The 19,552-nt window shown below is 45.3% G+C and overlaps 1 protein-coding gene across 1 annotated transcript in view; it reads right to left on the bottom strand.

Moving 5' to 3' along the window:
* Positions 1 to 19,552, bottom strand: part of HUNK (hormonally up-regulated Neu-associated kinase) — a 130,948-nt gene that overhangs the window by 44,558 nt on the left and 66,838 nt on the right. Inside the window, exons 4-5 of the mRNA XM_017526089.1 lie at positions 14,696 to 14,831; positions 1,907 to 2,034 (exon numbers count right to left, since the gene is read on the bottom strand). Coding sequence (XP_017381578.1) covers positions 1,907 to 2,034; positions 14,696 to 14,831 — 264 coding nt within the window. The remainder of the gene's footprint in view (positions 1 to 1,906; positions 2,035 to 14,695; positions 14,832 to 19,552) is intronic.

Below are 19,552 nucleotides of genomic sequence, written 5' to 3'. Positions count from 1 at the left end.
AAAAAAAAAAAAAAAAGAATATATTACTTTTGGGGAACACTGGGTGATATGGTTTGGCTGTGTCCTCACCTAAATCTCACCTTGAATTGTAATAATCCCCACATGTCAGGGGCAGGGCCAGGTGAGATAATTGAATCATGGGGGCAGTTCATACTGTTCGCATGGTAGTGAATAAGTCTCATGAGATCTGATGGTTTTATAAATGGGATTTCCCCTGCTTAAGTTCTCTTGGCTACCATCGTCTAAGACATCCCTTTGCTCTTCCTTCATCTTCCACCATGATTGTGGAACTGTGAGTCTGTTAAACCTCTTCCTTTATAATTACCCATTCTCAGGTATGTCTTTATTAGCAGCATGAGAATGGACTAATACACTGGATGAAGGCTTTTTGGATCTTTTTGTATTATTTCTAGCAATTGTTTGTGAATCTACAATTATGTCACAACAAAAAGTTTTAAAAATAATCTTATGTGTTAAAAAAATACTTTTTACTCTGTATCCCCTTCTCCCAATTTATTTTCTTTACAGCATTTAACATTACCAAATATCACACGTTTATTACTCATTTATTTACTTTTAGCCTCCCCTGCTGATATATAAGTTTTATAAGGGTAGAGATGGGTTTGTTCTCTGTCTTCCTTAATCTAAAACACACCTAGCACATAATTGGTGCACAATACATATTCATGGTATAAGCTAATGAGTATGAAATGTGGAACGAACAAATGAATGAATGAATGAATGAGGACTCCTCACAGTGAGTGCTCTGCCACACTTTCAACATTTCTGAAAGCTCCAAAACTTAAATATAACAACTGGTTTGACATTTTGCACATTTTCTAACTCCAGGAGTTATGACTATCAGTGCAGAAATATTTCTTGTATAATGACAGAGCTGTAACTTATCTTCCCAAGGACTTAATGCCTCCTTTGCTTTCAAGCCTCCAGAGATTCTACCCTCCCTAACAAAGGTGACAATATGAACTGAATTAGATAATTGCATTCAAGAATATGTCTCCACTTGGATTCCTCTTGGCAAGATAAATTCAGGGTCAGCTTCATGCATGCTTTTAAACTTAGAAGAAAAATGCATAACAGAAGTAAAATAAAATGCTATATTTTAACTATGTATCATAAGTTGCAGTTAAATAACTGCTTTCTTCCTTGGTCAAAAGCCTTATCTCAGTGGAGCTGAGTTTATTCTAAGGAGCCCATTAAATGATCATCAAAGCCAAGCCAAGGCCAGGAACTTGAATTTTGAACCAAACAAAAGAACAAATTGTACTAATTTACTGGATCTGAAGCTGAACCTTAATACAGCCTGTTTACTGAAATGTGAACCAGCTAAAGTTCGAGAGAACTTTTCAAACACACCTGATGACTCAGTCCAATCAAGTAACTTAACCTCTATATAATTAAAAGCTTTTAAATGGGCTCAAAAACTCAACTAACAAAACAAATCACAGCCCCAACTTGAATGCAATGAGCATTTCTTCACAGTGAATTGCAGAAAGAAGACATGGAGGGTTTACGGTCACGTTTCCAATATATCTTCTTTCTGCAATTCTATCAACATCATAATACAGTGAGTTTTAAAACTATCGAGTCTGCAATTATTTTTCAAATGGAGAATATCAGATCCTTTGGATCTATGCATTTTGTGCAGGAGAAAGGAGGAGTTAGGGGTTCAGAATTATAACGAAACAGGAAAGGGTATAGGTAAAAGGCTGTTGACAGATGGGAAACCCAACCACCCTTTGACACTTCATTTTAATACTAGAAAGAAACTTACAATCATGAAATAGACATAACACCGTTGCAGCAAAACAAACACAGCTTCACAGGTGGACCCCAATTGATCATGACAAAAGTCCTGAACCATGATATAGAGCAGCAGGTGCATTACCTGTGGAGAGCTGGGTGGGGAGGGGGTTCATTTCTTTGTCCACCATCTTCTGATACAAAGCCCTCAGGCTGAAAGGCTCCACTGTGAAAGGCAGTGTCCCGGTCAACATGGCATACATGTTCACACCTCTGAAAAGAGAGACAAAAGGCATGAAACTGGAGTCAGGTCCCCCGCGGAGGGGAAGACACTGGGGATGTGGGCTTCACCGAAGTGTCGGAGCTGCTGCTTCCATGCCAACCGCAACAGGCCCTCTTCAAAGTTATCTTTGTAGAACACTCAGTGTCACATTGAAAGTCTTGGTTGAGGCCCGGCACGGTGGCTCATGCCTGCAATCCCAGCACTTTGGGAGGTGGGTCACCTGAGGTCAGGAGTTCAAGACCAGCCTGTGCAGCGCCTCCATCCTCAACCTCTGCCTCATCAGGCTGGACCATTACCTGCTCATCCTCTCGCCACTGCAACAAGCTGCACATGAAGCTCCCGCGCGCCCCGGTGCCCGTCTCTACTAAAAATACAAAAATTAGCTGGGTGTGGTGGCGGGTGCCTGTAATCCCAGCTACTCAGGAGGGTGAGGCAGGAGAATCACTTGAACCCAGGAGGCAGAGGTTGCAGTGAGCCGATATCACGTCATTGCACTACAGCCTGAGCAACAAGAGTGAAATTTTGTCTCAAAAAAAAAAAAAGAAAGGCTTGGGTGAGCGCACTTGAGTGTGAAGACCCGGAAGGGGACCACGGAGAAAAACAGGAGTTTCAAGAGCGTCAGAAGACAACCATGGCCCTCCGCTCTCTCCAAATGCTAGGGCAAGAAGAAGTCAACAGCAAGGAGGCCCGGAGCAATGTAAGAAACACCTGGGACATGTCAGGAACCTCAAATAACAGTAGGCCTGCCATTATGTGGTTTTCCAAGGATGGCTTACAAGGTGGTACCTGGAAAAGGCTGACCAAAAAATACAGGAGAAGCCCTCCCACCGGAAGCTCCAGTCACAGCCAAACTGGTGAGCCAGGTTACCACTCAGCCCTCAGAAAAGAAGCCTAATACCAAAAACCAGCGTTTTGCTCTACTCTTAAATTTTTCCTTGGCTTGTCACTAGAGAAATTTCTGGGGAGGTCCTCTTTCTTCCCCTCCTGATTTTTTTTTTATTGTTTATTGTGAGATTCTGCCACCTGGCTCCAACCCAACATCTCAGATGTGGTTGAAATACCTTCTGAGTAGGCTTAACTGCGCCTATCCAAAGCCAATCTAGAGAATAGAAACATCTTCTCAGAGGATTTTTATTTTCCTGATGTGCAAATCTAATATCATTTTGATGAGATTTCCTGATGGGGATGAAATGCCTACCTACAGAGAGGTCTCAAGTGTTCAAAAGCGCCCAAGGGAATATACTTTAAAAACAGGCACTAAGATTTCCAGTCAAAACAAATCCAATGAGACTGATTGAAATTAAGACCCTCGAGGCCCAATTCCATGGAGGCACCTCTGAATTATGCCATTTCAGATAATGACAGATACTGGAGCCTAAGGCACCCGCTAGAAATCATTCTCAAATTTCAGACATATGGTAAGACCTGGTTCCCACTCAAGTGGAGTTAGTTCCGAACTCACAGTGGAGTTAGGGGGACAGATGCATAAACATTCGTTCCACAAATACTTGCTGGATGGCTCTCTGTTCCAGGCAAGGCTATAGGTGCTGGGTACTGGGGACCAGAGAAAGACCTGCCCTTTTGGATCTTGAGTGAAAAAGAAGACAGGCAAGCAATAGGCAGACAAATAGATGTGCACAGTGCTTTCAGGCGGTGATCAGTGCAAAAGGAATAAGAAAATGCTGAATTGCACCACTTTTGACCAGAGGAGTTCAATGAAGGGAGAAAGAGAACTTAGAAACAGGTACTTGAAAAGGGGAGGAGGCACAGGTGGTGACTGCCTATGTGTGAGCTCATGTGTCTTTGGCTGGCTGGGTGTGAGGATGGAGAGATAAAAAGTGCATAAACAAAGAAATGGAAACAAGAATGAACAAGGCACACACAGAGCGATTTGAGCAGCACTTCCCTCTGTGTGTTTAGCGGAACTCATCCCCCAGGAGAGGAATAGAGGTTAGGTGGATACAAGTGGTATGGCCAAATAATGTGGGAAGTAGTTGTATAAGAGCATTGAAGGGGCTCAGAATGGAAAGTAGAAAACTATGGAAGGAAAGCAGCAGGTTGCTGTTAAAATCGGAATGGTAATGATGCCACGCAACAGCAAGGGAAAGGCAAAGACGCAGTGGAGACATTTGAAGGGAACATGCCAGGTGGCAAACTTAGAATACAGGACCAATGGTGGTAACAGAATGGGACGGAGGAAGCTGAGGAAGAGAGACAGGTTAGGGATGCAGGGAAGGAGGATTAGGGCTAGCAATGTTTGAGAATGTACTATGCGATGCTGCACTTTGAGTCTGTTTGAGATAGAGCTAAACATTCTTGCTTCAAAAAATTCTTGGAGATCGGTAAGAGGGTCCCCACATTATAGAGTTTTGCGTACAGAGAGGCATGGCTTTTGTGGATGGAAACCCTCTGGCACATGCCACAAAACTGTTGCTGGGGACTACTGAACAGCCTCCAAGACAAGCTGTTTCCAGTGCTTCTGAGCCAGCCTGTTCTATCCAGAACGATTCTAGGCATAAGTGAAGCTTTCCAAGACTAAGCCAACGTCTACATGTTCGATTCATTGGTTGTGGGACAACACCAGTTGCTCTTCCATGATCAACACTTAGCATCTTTGAAAACCAGAACCAGGATCTTCCCACCCTTCTGGGTCTTCCTCAGGCCCTTTGCCTGGGCTTTATTTGACATGGTTGGGAGTCTCCTCAACGACTCTGTTCTCTGCCCTGAATACACACCAGCCGGTTCATGCAGTTAATGAGCTTTAATGTTTCCATGCTACAGGGCAAAGACCTCCTATTTCAGCAGAGTTGGGGTGAATTGAGTTAAGGTGAGGAAAAAACAAAACCAGGGTCTGTCCCTGCCCACCACCTCTGAGTCCCTATCTTGGCTCTGATATCACACCTAAAGCTGAAGAGCCTGCTACTCATACAACGGCATTTTTTCCTGCAGTAAGTGCTTCACAGTGCCTGACTCATATAGTGTTTCTCAAACTGAGGTACATCCTCAGCGGTTTGGCAGGTCTAATTTTTATTTCCTTTTTGGCAATAGACTAAAACATTTCACAAAGCATGCCCAGGGACATCGGAGGACCACTGTACAGCTAAGAACTTCCTCCACCACACACACCCAGTTTCAGTACCTGTTTTCATATTTCTTTACCAATGTATTATTTTTGAAAAAAAAAAAATCACTTTTATTGTCATAGCCTAATGAGAAGGAAGCAGAGGTAGACTTAATGTGCCAGTGATACGTCTGTGCTTCTGTCAGGAGAAAGGAAAGTCTCCTGATGACGGGAGTCATGGGTGGTTCATCCTCAGACCAGTGGTATCAGCACCACCTGAGAACTTGTTGAAAAATGCACATTCGGCCAGGTGCAATGGCTCACACCTGCAATTCCAGCAATTCGGGAGGCTGACACAGGTGGTTCTCTTGAGCTCAGGAGTTCAAGACCAGCCTGGGCCACATGGTGAGACTCCGTTTCTACAAAAAATAGCAAAATTAGCCAGGCATGATGACATGCACCTGTAGGTCCCAGTTACTTGGGAGGCTGAGGTGGGAGGATCACTTGAGCCCAGGAGGCTGGGGCTGCAGTGAGCTATAAGCGTACCAGAGTACTCTAGCTTGGGTGACAGAGCGAGACCCTGACTCTTTAAAAAAAAAAGAAAAAAGAAAAAAGAAAATGCACATTGCTGGGTGCCGCTCCACATCTACTGAATCAGAAAGTCTGGGGTATTGCTGCAAGCCCTCCAGGTGCTTCTGATGTATACTCAAAAAATTTGAAAGACCCTGGAAGAGGGAAAAGTTCAAGGGCAGTTGAGGCATCACAAGATGAGCCTGACAAGCTCAAAGAGCCTGTGCCCAGCAGTGAGAACTGCACTCATGCTATGTGCACCCACTCCCTTCCCACCAAACATTAGCCACTGCATTCATGTTGCCCATTTCAATATTCTGGGGTTCTTTTGCTCTCGGTTATATTTAACTCGTAAATGAGTCTTGGTTTTTCAGTTGTACAGGGCCATAAAATAAAAGAGTTTAATTTGGGGCTCGTGTACATACAAAATTAGCTGGGCATGGTGGCGCAGGCCTGTGATCCCAGCTACTTGGGAGGCTGAGACAGGAGAATCGCTTGAACCCGAGAGGCAGAGGTTGCGGTGAGCCAAGATCGTGCCACTGCACTCCAGCCTGGGCAACAAGAGCAAGACTCCATCTCAAAAAAAAAAAAATCCCATAAAACCTCCCGTCAACACACACAGTTATCAAGAATGTACTTCCTTTAAAAAGATGGTGTATAATACTCAAGTTTGAAGAACACTGCTCTATGGCCCTTTATATTCCCTTTAATCTTTAGGAGATACCCAGCTTCCTGTCCCAGGTGGGGGTATCGTATAGTGCAAATGCCTCTAGGAAATAGAATGCCATGACAACGGGAAGGGAACCCCACTAAAGGGGTTTGGAGAACATATGGGGCCAGAAGACCAACGCTGAAGCCTGTATGAAAGTTTCTTTCTTGAAGGAGACCTTGAGACACCAAACTGCTTGCCTACTTGTCACCAACTGGCTTCAAGAGACGCCAAAAGTCTCCTCAAGTCACTGCATATTACACTGGTCTTTGCCTCTCTCCATCATCTGGCTGGGACCACAGGTAAGTTTAACAGATGCTTGTCTTCAAGACGGCGCCAGAGCCATCCAGGTGGCAGGTCTGGCCAGAGTTCAGCAAGCGGTTTTCAAGGTAACTTTGATGACTTTACAGACTGACTCCAGAATTCCATTTCTTTTGGAGGAGTTTATCATGAAAAAAACAACAAAAACAGAAACAAAAAAACTGTCACAAAGCCTTAAAGAGGACCCACCTCTCTCATCCATAAGATGTGGATAATAACAGTACCTACCTCTCAGGTTGTACAAGGTCACATCAACTAAGCCACAGAAAGACCTGAATTCCGTAGGTGAAATAAATTAAGCTTGATAAATTGGGATCTACTGTTTCATCAAAAAAAAATTTCTTAAAGTAAGAGGGGAAAAGCTACAGTTATATTTGTACCATATTGCCAAGTAAGATTGGAAACCTACATGAATGGTCATACAATCCTAGCTAGGAGATTGTAAAAGGGAAACCAGACTGAGTAACTTAATTCCTCTCCCCCAGAGTTTGCATACATGTTTAACATCTGGATAAAGAGAAATCTGGTCCCTTTGACATTTCAGAAGTATGTGAGGATACCAAGGGAAAAATGTGGAATGCAGTTTATAAACCTCTGTAATCCCATAGAATTAGGAGGAGTTTCAAAGCATGTTCAGAATTTCCTGATGGGTCTTTTGAAATATGGCCCAGGGGCTTTCTGGATTCTCCGTGGCAGACATGGGATTCCCAAGAATCAAAGACCAGTCTTAACAAATGAGAGGGATGAGAGCCTGGGACGAGAGAAGGCAACAATCAAATATGACCGGGGGCTTTTCCCAGCAGTGTGAAATAAGGGTGAGCCATCGCTGGGTGGAAGAAAACTCAAAGATACGAGGCAGTGTGGAATATACTCTGATCTCAAAAGAGGAAGAAAAGCAGACACTGCGGGTAGCTGAAAGAAAAGGAAAAGGGGCCTTACTTATGAAATACAAATGGGGAAACTTTGGAATTAAGTCAAAAGCCAAATGGCCAACCTGTTATTTAGTCTGGTACACAATAAAATATTCCCTGGAGGAAGAGCTGTGGTATCACCTGCCATCCCAAAAAGGGAAGATATGGAGTCACTGCTCCGTGGAGAAGTCGCTGGCAGTTTTAACAAGATGCAAGGGACAAAGCAATGGACAGAGCCACCCTGGCAGGTAGAGGGAGGGTCTGATTACTTGTTCTTAAGGGGCATGTGGTCAGGAGACTCGGAAACTGCCCATTTTACAGGGTGCAGCCAAGAGGACCTTCAGGAGTTCCACGTGCTCCTGTGTGGCTCTCCAAGAAAGACACTGCCTTGGATAAATTAAAAATAACTTGCCACCTCAAAGCAATATCTTTCCATCTTTCGGTATCAACTTTTAATAATACGTCTTCCAATTTAGTCTTGAAAGTAGGCTAGGAATCAATTCATCCATTTGGAAAATCTCAAATATCACCACTGTTCTATTAAATGGTCTATGTTTAGCAAGAAATTATTTTCTTGTGGATTTCAAGAATGTTGTTTCTTTTCCTTTCCTTCCTTCCTTTCTTCTATGTTAAATATACATATTAGCTACAAAAAAATTGTATTTTATAACTGAATAATCTCAGAAGCTAAAAGAAACCTCTCTCTTAAAAGTCAAAAGCCCTAGCCGGGAGCAGTGGCTCATACCTGTAATCCCAGCACTTCGGGAGGCCGAGGCGAGCGGATTACAAGGTCAAGAGTTCAAGACCAGCCTGGCCAATATGGTGAAATCCCATCTGTACTAAAAATACAAAAATTAGCTGGGTGTGGTGGCACATGCCTGTAATCCCAGCTACTGGGGAGGCTGAGGCAGGAGAATTACTTGAACCCAGGAGGCAGAGGTTGCGGTAAGCCGAGATCATACCATCGCACTCCATCCAGCCTGGGCAACAGAGCAAGACTCTGTCTTGGGGTTGGGGGGGAGTCAAAAGCCCTAAAATTCCCCAAAGGAGTCATAGCTTCCCTTCTCCTGCTGTCCTTCATTTTGAGAAGGTCTCAACAGAGAGAAAATATTACTACCATCCTTCTATATATGGCCCCTGCCAGTAGCTGATGACATCTGGTGGTACTTTCACAAAACACTGAGTCTGAGACTAGAACAAATTCTCTCAGTCTCCCTCCTGAACACCCAGTTCTATCTGGAGACAGGAGAGCTATCTGGAGACACGGTGCCTCTTGGCCAAGTTGTCTATGCAAAGGTACAGCACTGGAGACAGGGCTTTTTTTTTTCCACTAAGTGAAAACAGATTCAATGAGCTGCGAAGGTGGACTAAGTGTATTGTGCATGACTCTCCAGGAGGCACCAGGCCTCACACAAATACTTCACCCATCCATCCCAGGGACCCCATGAGCGCAAAGGACAGATCTAGCCCAGAAATGCTGCGTTCTCAATTTTCTCGAGATAGAACTCTGTTTCTGTTTCCCTCACCAGTGGGGATTCACTGAAGGTTGCCAGTGAGTATTGCAATATTCTGAAGATAAAATTAATTTTGATTCTTTTCAATTAAAAAGTACATCTGCGTTAAAGTTGTTTTAAATTAGCATGTATGTCACTCTGAGGAAAAGTCGATTCACAGTAATAAAAGTTCAATGCACCAGAATGATCGTTTTTGCTTTTTGTTTCTGAAATCTCAAAGTTCATTGAAGACACGCACATCTCTATGTTATGTATATAGAATCTGGAATAAAGGAAAGAAGTGAATTATTTTACAGCTATTTTTTTATGGTCTTGAAAATAATGACCACTGAAAATAATGGAAAACCCCCAAGAAAGTGCACCATTTCCCATTTCCATTGTTAATTGTGGCTTCACCAGAGGAGGGTCCTGGGGGCCCTATTTGTAGGGAAGAGCTTTCTTTCCCAGGGTTTCCTTCAATGTCAGGCTGATTTTTTTTTTCTAAATCAGTCTCAGAAGTTGTGGATAAAGTCCCTGCCATCCATCAGGGTCCAAAGCCTCCCAGGAGAGGAGTTTGCTTTGTTGTAAGTGAACTCTACATTCTGTTGTTGTTTCAGAGCCATAAAAAGAGAAGTCATTTTATAATAACAGTGTCTAACCCAGGGAGAAAATTGGTTCCATTTTCACCATCCTTTTAAACAGCCTTCTAAATTAAATTCACTTTGGGTTTTCCATTTCCACTTCTGCCAGCAAAGTCATGGGCATCAAACAGAAACCTAACCCATATCTCAGACACAATACCCCAAAGCAGTAGAAAATTAATCTCTTAAAAGGTCTGGGCCAGGCCTGGTGGCTCAGGTCTGTAATCCCAGCACTTTGGGAGGCTGAGCCCAGCAGATCACAAGGTCAAGAGATCGAGACCATCCTGGACAACATCGTGAAACCACATCTCTACTAAAAATACAAAAATTAGCTGGGCATGGTGGCACGCGACTGTAGTCCCAGCTACACAAGAGGCTGAGGCAAGAGAATCGCTTGAACCCAGGAGGCAGAGGTTTCACTGAACTGAGATCACGCCACTGCACTCCTGCCTGGGTGACAGAGAAAGGCTCTATCTAAAAAAAAAAAAAAAAAAAATGGCCGGGCACATTGTAACACCAGCACTTTGGGAGGCCAAGGTAGGTGAATCAGGAGGTCTGAAGATCAAGACCAGCCAGGCCAACATAGTGAAACACCATCTCTACTAAAGATACAAAAAATTAGCCGGGCATGGTGACGCGCACCTATAATCCCAGCTGCTTGGGAGGCTGAGGCAGGAGAATCACTGGAAGCCGGGATGTGGAGGTTGCAGTGAGCGGAGATTGCACCATTGCACTCCAGCCTGGCAACAGAGCAATACTCTGTCTCAAAAAAAAAAAAAAAAAAAACGTTCTGAAGTTGCATGTTTTGGCCAAGATTAAGAGGAAGAAGAATCAGATGTGTCACACCTACCAGCCTTTTGTTCCCTCTGTCTGGAATATGGTGTTCCCTCTGTCTGTCTGGAACGTTTCCCCGCCTGTTCTCCACCTGGCCAACTCCACTCATCTTTCAGGAACAGATCAGTCTTGCATACAGATGCCTTCTCGACGTAACCCAGCTGTGCAGCCGTATGTGCTCGGGCTGCCATAACCAAAAATCTGGTTCTTACTCATCAGTTTACTTTTGACCTTTCCTGGCCCTCTTCCCTGACACCTTCCTCCTCCCATAGCTGGTTCCTTCTGATCCTTAGGATGTGGCTTTGAAGTCTTCTCTTCAAGAGGCCACTCCATCCCTTTCCCTGAATCACTCTCACTTCCTCCACAGCTCTTACCACACTCAGTTTAAAGCTTTTTAAAATACCAGCAGTTTGTCCCACCAGCATGTAAACCTTACCAGAGGAAGTACAACATAACAGAAGCAGTAGAGGGTGGTGATTCAGAGGCCTACTGGCAAATCACGTAGGTCAAATCCTGGCTCTGTCACACACTGGTTGTGTCATTTGGGCAGGTGGCTGAGGCCCTTCATGCCTCAGTTTCCACAAATTGGGAATAACACAGCACTACCTCGAAGGGCTGTTAGGCAGATGGGATGAATCAACACAAGCTGATCGTTACAAAGAGCCTGGCACCTCCCCTCTCTTGCTTCCTCTCCTGCCATGTGACCTCTGCACACACTGGTCCCCTGCACCTTCCACCATGAGTGGAAGCAGCCTGAGGCCTCACCAGAAGCAGATGCTGCCACCATGCTTCTTGTACAGCCTGCAGAACTATGAGCGAAATAGAGCTCTTTCCCTTGTGAATTTCCCAGCCTCAGGTATTCCTTTTCAGCAACAAGAAACAGACAAAGACAGGGGACCTCTTGGTCTTTCAGGCTTCCGTAGCCGTGTGCGTGCGTGTGTGTGCGTGCGTGTGTGTGCACGTGCGTGTGCGTGCACACAAATTTTTCCTGTCATAGTGTCCCATTTAGCATAAATGAGTTCTCTGTTAGGAAAGTGATTATAGACTCACATTCATAGTCATCCATTCAATACATATTTATTGAGGGAAGACAGTATGCCAGACACCTGTGAGAGTTCTTAAGAGCTGGAAGAAATCCAGAATGGATTTCCTTCCATATACAACTGATCCACTGGTATTAGCTGCCAGGAGTCCTGGCTGTATTGAGAGGGATTCAGAGGACTTCTCAGAAGCGAAGTCTGTGATGAGCCATGCCCTAGAAGAGAAGGCATCCTCTCATTCTCTGCCGTTCCCTGCTCCACTCAACCGGCTCCACATGGCCCCATCATCGGCACACCACACACTGCCCACATGTAGCCTGCACACAAGACCACCCCTGCGAAGGGACTGGGAGCCCAGGCTTCGGCAAAGTGCAGCGCCACTACAGGTGGGCTCATCTGGGCAGTGCTCACCCCTCTCTTCTGTCTATGCAAACTGGGGGCAAGAGATGTGCCTCACACGACTGTCCTGAGGATCTAGGGTGAGCGACTGGAGCACCCAGGAAAGTTCTGGGGATTCTCTATCTCTCCACATCTCGCTCTGGTCTGTTTCTTCTCAATTTCCAACCAGAACATCCTGAGCGCCTCTCACTTCTAGACCCTTGGCTGATCCACATTCCTCTGTTTGCTTTCTCTGCCAGCTTCCGCCCTGACCTTCCAGCTTCTGCTTCTCTGGATGAAATGCCCACTCCTTCCTCCTGTCCTTCTTTCCCTTCTCCCTTCCATCCTCCTTCCCTCCCTTCTTCACTTCTTTCCTTTCTTCTCCTTCTCACCTTGCTTTTTTTCTCCCTCCCTTCCTCCAGGCTCCACCAGGTGCTGAGGAAATACTGGGAACAAGCCAAGTGGCCCCTGCCCCCTCAGCTGCAGCCCAGAGGGTACCAGCAGGTGGACAAAGACCTCACAGTGAGGCCCAGGAACACAGACAGCAGGGGGCTGAAGGGGAGATGGGAGGGCTGCCCAGAGGAACCAGCACCCAACAAAACAAGACAGAAAAGGAGAGGGTTCCAGGCCGAAGGATCTGTGCGTGTAAGGGCTGGAATGTAACAGGCACAGGCTGTGTTCAGAGAACACAGGAACAGGAAACAATGCCGAGTTAGCCAGAGAATAGGTGAGGAGGGATGGGAAGGGGGCATACCTTCAACAAGGCCACAGGGCAAGCAAGGGCCCCACCTGCCACGTGGCGAGCTGGGGCTGTATCCTAAGACCCTGAAAGGACACTGCCTGGTTCAAATCTCACTCCACCACTTAGCAGCTTTCTGACCTTGGGAGATTTTATTCATTTCTCTCATGATGGGTTTTTTCTTCCATAAAATAGGGCAATAGAGAGTAACGACTGCACTGAGTCCTTGTGTAAACTAAGTGACATGATGTCTGACACACATCAAACACTGAGCAAGGGTTAACTTTTCTGCCAAACTGGACAAGAGAGTTACAGTGAAGAGAGGCAGGGGAGTTCCAGAAATACTCCGGATCAACACACCCTTCTCGCAAATGAGCCCTTCTTGTGTGTGTATATATATATATATATATATATATATATATATATTTTCACTCTTGTTGCCCAGGCTGGAGTCCTCCACCTCCCGGGTTCAAGTGATTCTCCTGCCTTGGCCTCCAAAGTAGCTGGGATTATAGGCATGCACATGCACCACCATGCCAGGGTAATTTTGTATTTTTTAAGTAAAGACAGGGTTTCTCTATGTTGGTCTCAAACTCCTGATCTCAGCTTCCGAAAGTGCTGGGATTACAGGCGTGGGCCACCGCATTGCCTATATCTTAATCAGGACCTCACTCTGTGTCCAGCTCCTTTCCCTACAGCAAAGGATTGAGTCCTACCCCAGGATCCAAGACTCTGAGCTAACCCTGTACTGTCACTTACAAGGTATGCTGAAAGGGGGTGACTCACTGGGATCATGGGGGACCCAGGCTCTACCTGTGATGCAACTGAGAAGTCATCCTTCAAATATTCATTATGCTTATCCTGGTGGCCCTTCCTGTACCACACCCTGGGAACAAAATGGTGAACCAGACCAATCAATTCCCCCCACCCGCGGAGAGTCCTTGCTGGCTGGGAGACAGGAGAGGAATAGATTTAGAACAGGAAAAGGACAGGCAGTGAGAGGTGGTGAAGAGGAAATTAAAAGGGTGAGAAGGGAGTATGGGGACTCTCTGGCAGGGAATTCAGAGATGGTCTCGGCAGTGGCGCCGTTGGATTGGGACTGGGATGTGGGAATGGGCGAGCCATTCAAAGAGCTGGGAAAGGGCATTCCAGGTATCACAAGTGAATGGCCAGGTTCATGGCTCATGCCTGTAACCCCAGCACTTTGGGAGGCCGAGTCAGGTGGATCACCTGAAGTCAGGAGTTCGAGACCAGCCTGACCAACATGGTGACACCCCACTAAAAACTCCACTAAAACTCCACCAAAAATACAAAAATTAGCTGGGCGTGGTGGCGCACACCTGTAATCCCAGCTGCTCAGGAGGCTGAGGCACGAGAATCACTTGAACCCAGGAAAGGGAGGCTGCAGTAAGCTGAGATCACACAACTGCACTCTAGCCTGGGCGACAAAGCAAGACTCTGTCTCAAACAAAAAAAAAAAAAACCTCAGAGGTGGGAGACACAAAAGGGAGGCTAATGTGTCTGAAGAACTGTGAGCAGAGGGCAGGGCAGCGCCCAGGGAGGCAGGAGACGGGCGAACAAGTCCGCAAGGAGCACAGGCCAGGCAGCAGGATGGAGTTTCACACAGAGGGCAATGGGAAGCTAAGGGCTGAGGAAGGGGCAGAAATGATCACGGGGACAGAAATGAGTCACAAGGACAGAATGCGGGTTCTGTGAGGGCAGGATGTTGTTTTCTTCTCTCCTCAGCCCCTCAGTGAATTTTGGTAGAGGCCACTCTGACAGTTTGTGCAGAAAAGACGAGAAGGAGCAGAGAGGCAGGCACCAAAGAACCCCTGACGACATGCTCCCTCGGCCTGTCACCTAATGCATGCCATCAATACTCAAGCATGATTTCCCAAGACAGGCACGGTGGACAGCAGGAGGAACAGTCACTTTCAGAAGCTCGATAACTCACATGGACCAGACATCGATTTTGGGGCCATATTTCTTCCTGGCCAGCAGTTCGGGCGCGGCGTAGGCGGGGCTGCCACACTGTGTGCTGAACGGATCTGAGTAACCCAGGATCCCTGCGCAGTTGCTCAAACCAAAGTCTGCAAAGAGAGGAGAAGAAAAGCTCCGAATTAGAAAACTGCGGAAATGAAGAGGGGGAAAAAAAGGAAAAATAAAAAGGGCAGCAGGAAAGGAAACATTCTCTCAGGCTAACACATAATTTAGCATCTAAAGAAAAATGTAGCAGCTGCAAACCATAACCTCTGGATATGAGGCTCAAGGCGAAAGAATGTCAGGTGGTGGTTCTCTGGCTTAGCTGAGAGCACATGACATCGGGCCTCACTGTAAAAGCCAGCTAGAGCGAACGGCATGCTGCACTAAAACCTATTTCCATCCACTCTTGTAAATGAGTCATCCGGGGAAAAAAGAGAGAATTTGCTTTCTAGGACCAAGGCAGAAAGAAAGAACAGGCAGAGGGGATTGGAGGTAGCTTCCAAGTCGCCAACTGGGGAAAAGATGAAGGAAGATTGAAGGAAAATTGATTTTCCCTGTGTCACCCTCAGTGACATTCAATCCAGCCATTTACAGTTGACTTTTTCAGCTGAATGTTTTCGTTTCATGGAAGTCTTTTTTAAATTCCCCCAAAGACATGCAGCACATAGTGACTTGAAGAGGGGAAAAACATGCCCAGCAGTTCAGACAACCCTGAATGTTGGCTGGAAAAGTAGTACCAGAAAGATGGCAATGCAAACTAGACAGAGCGACCTCATGGCGCCGCTTTGTTCCTGGATGATTAAAATACCCAGGAAGAGGGGGGAGAAAGTGCAACGCATCTATAGACTTCAGGTCTACTATGCCTCCTGCCCCATGTTTATCTTTTGATCTTAAAGATACTGAAACTGACAGGTAATTAGAGAGCTGTTAGTGTTATGCCCTCATCTGAATCTTTCCCTAATCTTTTTTGATCTCAGAATTAAGATCACAGTTCATCCTTTGAACTTCAGTATAAATATTATGGTCCAACCCCCCTCAAACAGAAGACTCAGGCTGCAGGGCTCAGGCAGAGACAGGCTTCCAGTTTTGAACAAGACTCTCGCAGTTTCTCAATCGGCAGTGTTATGTCTAGTTTCATGACTGTATTTTCACCTCACTCTAACATGTCTCCACCTGCAAGGCACATTACTGCAAGGAACGTTGTAGGAAATCTCAGGGGAGGAGGAATACAGTCCGGTCCGTGAAGTTAATCGCACACCATGGATCAAGATGTCACAGCCAAAAAGTTTTCCAAAAGTCATTGGGTTAAGCCTTCCTAAAGAGAATCCCATCTAAGCGGAGCTCAGAAAGCTCTTAAAGGCTCTAAATGTCACCCAAACACTCCAGCCCTAACAATAAGAGGGAACGGCGAACAAACCAACCAGGAATGCTGCATGTTCAAACACTGAACTTTTCTTTTGTTTTTTTATGATTCCATTTTTCTCTCTTAACCTCTATCCCTCTCTCCTCCTTGACTCCCCGACTCTTCACCCCAACCCTCCCCCTACACCCCATTTCCTTTCCCATCAACCCAGCCAGCACCCATAGACACCACAAACCCTGCCCAAGATAAGTCCTTCAGGAGAAGAAAAATCATATCATGCTTTAAATTGGAGGGTTGTTTGATTGCTTTCAGTTTGAAAATGAACCTAAAAGAATGTTAAGGAATAAACAAATGCATGAAGACCACCTACTGTGACAGACAGCACCATCAAATAAAGACAATAATAGTTCAGGAGCCCCAGTGTCCTCAGAGTCCTCGAAATTATCTCTAAATTTCTGAGATCAAAGCAAAAGACTCCGACTCCGTTCCTAACCCCTAAAGGGCTGCCTTGCTCTGTTCTTCTTCACCTGGCCCGGACCAGAAAGAATGACTTGTTCTCAGAAGAGGGCAGAGAAAGAAAGATAAGAAGCCAGATCGCCCTTCACCATCCCAGGCAAGTTTGGGAACAGCCTGGCCTTATCTTGAGCAGTTTCAAGAACATAGCTTAGCGGAGGATTTGGGAGGTGGAGGAGATAGCATCTGCATGTTAGGAAACTTATGTTGATGGAGCCAAAAGGGTTTCATTTAAAACGCATTTGTAGAGAAACAACCAGTTTGCTTCACATTCATAAATATAATTATTAAAATTGTACACATCTGGCTCTAATTGGAATTGTGGAACTAGAGAGAAGGCCACCTCCCAGCAATGTCACATGGGTCTGCCTCAGTTAGATTTGGTAAATATATCAGCCAATGACCACCCAATTCTCTGAGAGCAGCAAAACCAACCTCACAAAACACCTGAGTGAGCCCTGCTTTGGAATACTGAAGTGCAAAACTGTTCTAAGTTGCAGCTCTTCCATTTTAAGATTAAACCTACCAAACATCAGACCGCTTTTTTTGAAAGGGAAAAAAAAAAAATCCTAATTAAATCAAATCTTACTCCTGGTAATTCTAGTTAATGTGAAACGTGGCTTAAGTAGATTTATTTAAACCAAATTCTTTCAAAGAAAGAGAAACTATTAATAGGCAATCATAATAGCTATAATCACCTTTGAAACAACAAGTAGGTAATGCCTTTGAAGAAAAGAAGGTTCAAAGAGCTTTCAAGTCACAAAAAGACAGAAGTTGGAAGATCTTTGATCCAAATTGCCCAAGCCAGGGGCAAGAAACCTCACAAGACACTGACTGGGCCTTCATCTCTCTGAGTGAGTGAGGAAATGCGTTCTTTCTTAACAGAATGCAGTTAATCCACCAGCCCTCGGGGTAGGTGTGAGGTAGGGCTCTCTCTGGGGCAGGTGTGAGGTAGGGCTTCTTAGTTTTCACTGGTCAGGAGAGAACTGGCAACCAAATTGGCGAAGTTAACAAAGGGAAATCCAACAATCACTGCCTCTTTTCAAGCAGGTGCAGCCAGCCTGCTTTCTGAAGGGCCCAATTTTGTCCCAAAGACCTGAAATGTCTTTGTAGTGCCCATCCAGGCACTGCCAGCAGAGGCAATGATTCTGAGGGATTTGAATAAAATGGTTCCTGGCACCCAAAGAGTGACCATCACACCCAGCAAGAGGGGAGGGACGGGCTCTGCTTTAGGTGTATAATTTCCTCACTTGACTTTGACAGGTCTCCTCTAAGAGGTTTGAGTATTCAACCAATCTGTGAGCTCCTTATAAATGCATCCACTGACTGCAGCACTGATGATTGGTTTTTCTAGAATCCCCTGAGCAAACATCCAACCAATAAAAAGGTCTGTGCATTTTACCATTGCTTATTCCACAAGACATTTCTGTCAGTGGTCACCTAGGGTAATCACTTAAGGAGAAAACAGAGAGACCAAGCACAGAGGAGACAGAGGCGCAAGAGGGAAGGGAAGAAACAGGATGGGCAATGCCCAGCTGAGATGTAGAAACTCTGTCTGCAACCTTACATGACTCACCAGCCTCAGTCTGCAAGCCACCCTGTGGAAGTGAATTCTTCTAACAGTTTTTATTTTGGAGTCTTGCTCTGTCACTCAGGCTGGAGTGCAGTGGCACAATCTTGGCTCACTGCAACCTTCACCTGCTGGGTTTTAAGAGATTCTCCTGCCTCAGACTCCTGAGTTGATGGGATTGCAGGCACGAGCCACCAGATACAGGTGGCTATTTTTTGTATTTTTAGTAGAGACAGGGTTTTACCATGTTGGCCAGGCTGGTCTCGAACTCCTGACCTCAGGTGATCCACGTGCCTCGGCCTCCCAAACTGCTGGGATTACAGGCATGAGCCACCACTCCTGGCCTATTCTAACTTCTACTGCCATATAGATACCGCTGTTATAAAGCCTGTTCTCTTACAGTCTCTGCTGCTGTTAGGACAACGCTGTCACTGTCACCTCCATATTTTCCAAAGAACAGTTCCGGGGTCAGCCTGCCAGGGAACCTAAAACAAAAAACTCTTTTCCTCTATTCCTTACCCCATCAGGAAGCCCCTTTGTTTAACACTCAGGATGCCAGAAATGAGGACCAGAGAGATATACTGCAAGCATTTCAACACAAGCGCCTTGTTTTCCAGCTTCTGCACTTGGCTCTCAAGACAACTAAAACGCAATAGTAAAACAATTTAACAAAAAGAAAATTGGCCTGGTGCAGTGGCTCACACCTGTAATCCCAACACTTTGGAAGGCTGAGGTGGGCAGATCATCTAAAGTCAGGAGTTTGAGACCAGCCTGGCCAACATGGTGAAACCCTGTCTCTACTAAAAATACAAAAATTAGGCAGGTGTGGTGGTGCACACCTATAATCCCAGCTACTCGGGAGGCTGAGACAGGAGAATTGCTTGAACCTGGGAGACAGAGGCTGCAGTGAGCTAAGATTGCACCACTGCACTCCAGCCTGGGCAACAGAGCAAGATTCTGTCTCATAAAAAAAGAAAAAGAAAATCCTTTGAATTATCTAAGAATCTTCTAAGAATAGATTCTTCTAAGTGCTTTTGGGGGAAAACTTGGTTTCCCCTTCACAGTTAATTTTCGAATAGGTGTATCCATCAACACCTATCAGTGGTGTTTAACATCCAGAGTCTATGCAGCCTCTTGCCTGGTACTGAATTGGGAGCTGACTGTAATTCTAAAATATCTAATAAGTCATTTTAAGGATGTTTTCTGGAGAATCTTGTAATGACTTTCAGCATTTGCCAAACAAAAGTTCCTTCTTGGGTACAAAAGTTAAATTCACAAAGTCCTATTGGTCCTTCTTTTTTCCCCTCATATAAAGTCTTTCCAAGTCATTGAGGTGTAAGAAATTACTTGCATTTGAGGTGGGAAAAAAAGAGAGAGGAATA

The sequence above is a fragment of the Cebus imitator genome, unplaced genomic scaffold, assembly GCF_001604975.1.
Source record: "Cebus imitator isolate Cc_AM_T3 unplaced genomic scaffold, Cebus_imitator-1.0 Scaffold41, whole genome shotgun sequence".
Classification (NCBI taxonomy): domain Eukaryota; kingdom Metazoa; phylum Chordata; class Mammalia; order Primates; family Cebidae; genus Cebus; species Cebus imitator.
Note: the sequence above shows the minus strand (reverse complement) of the source record. Positions and strands in the feature narration are given on the sequence as shown.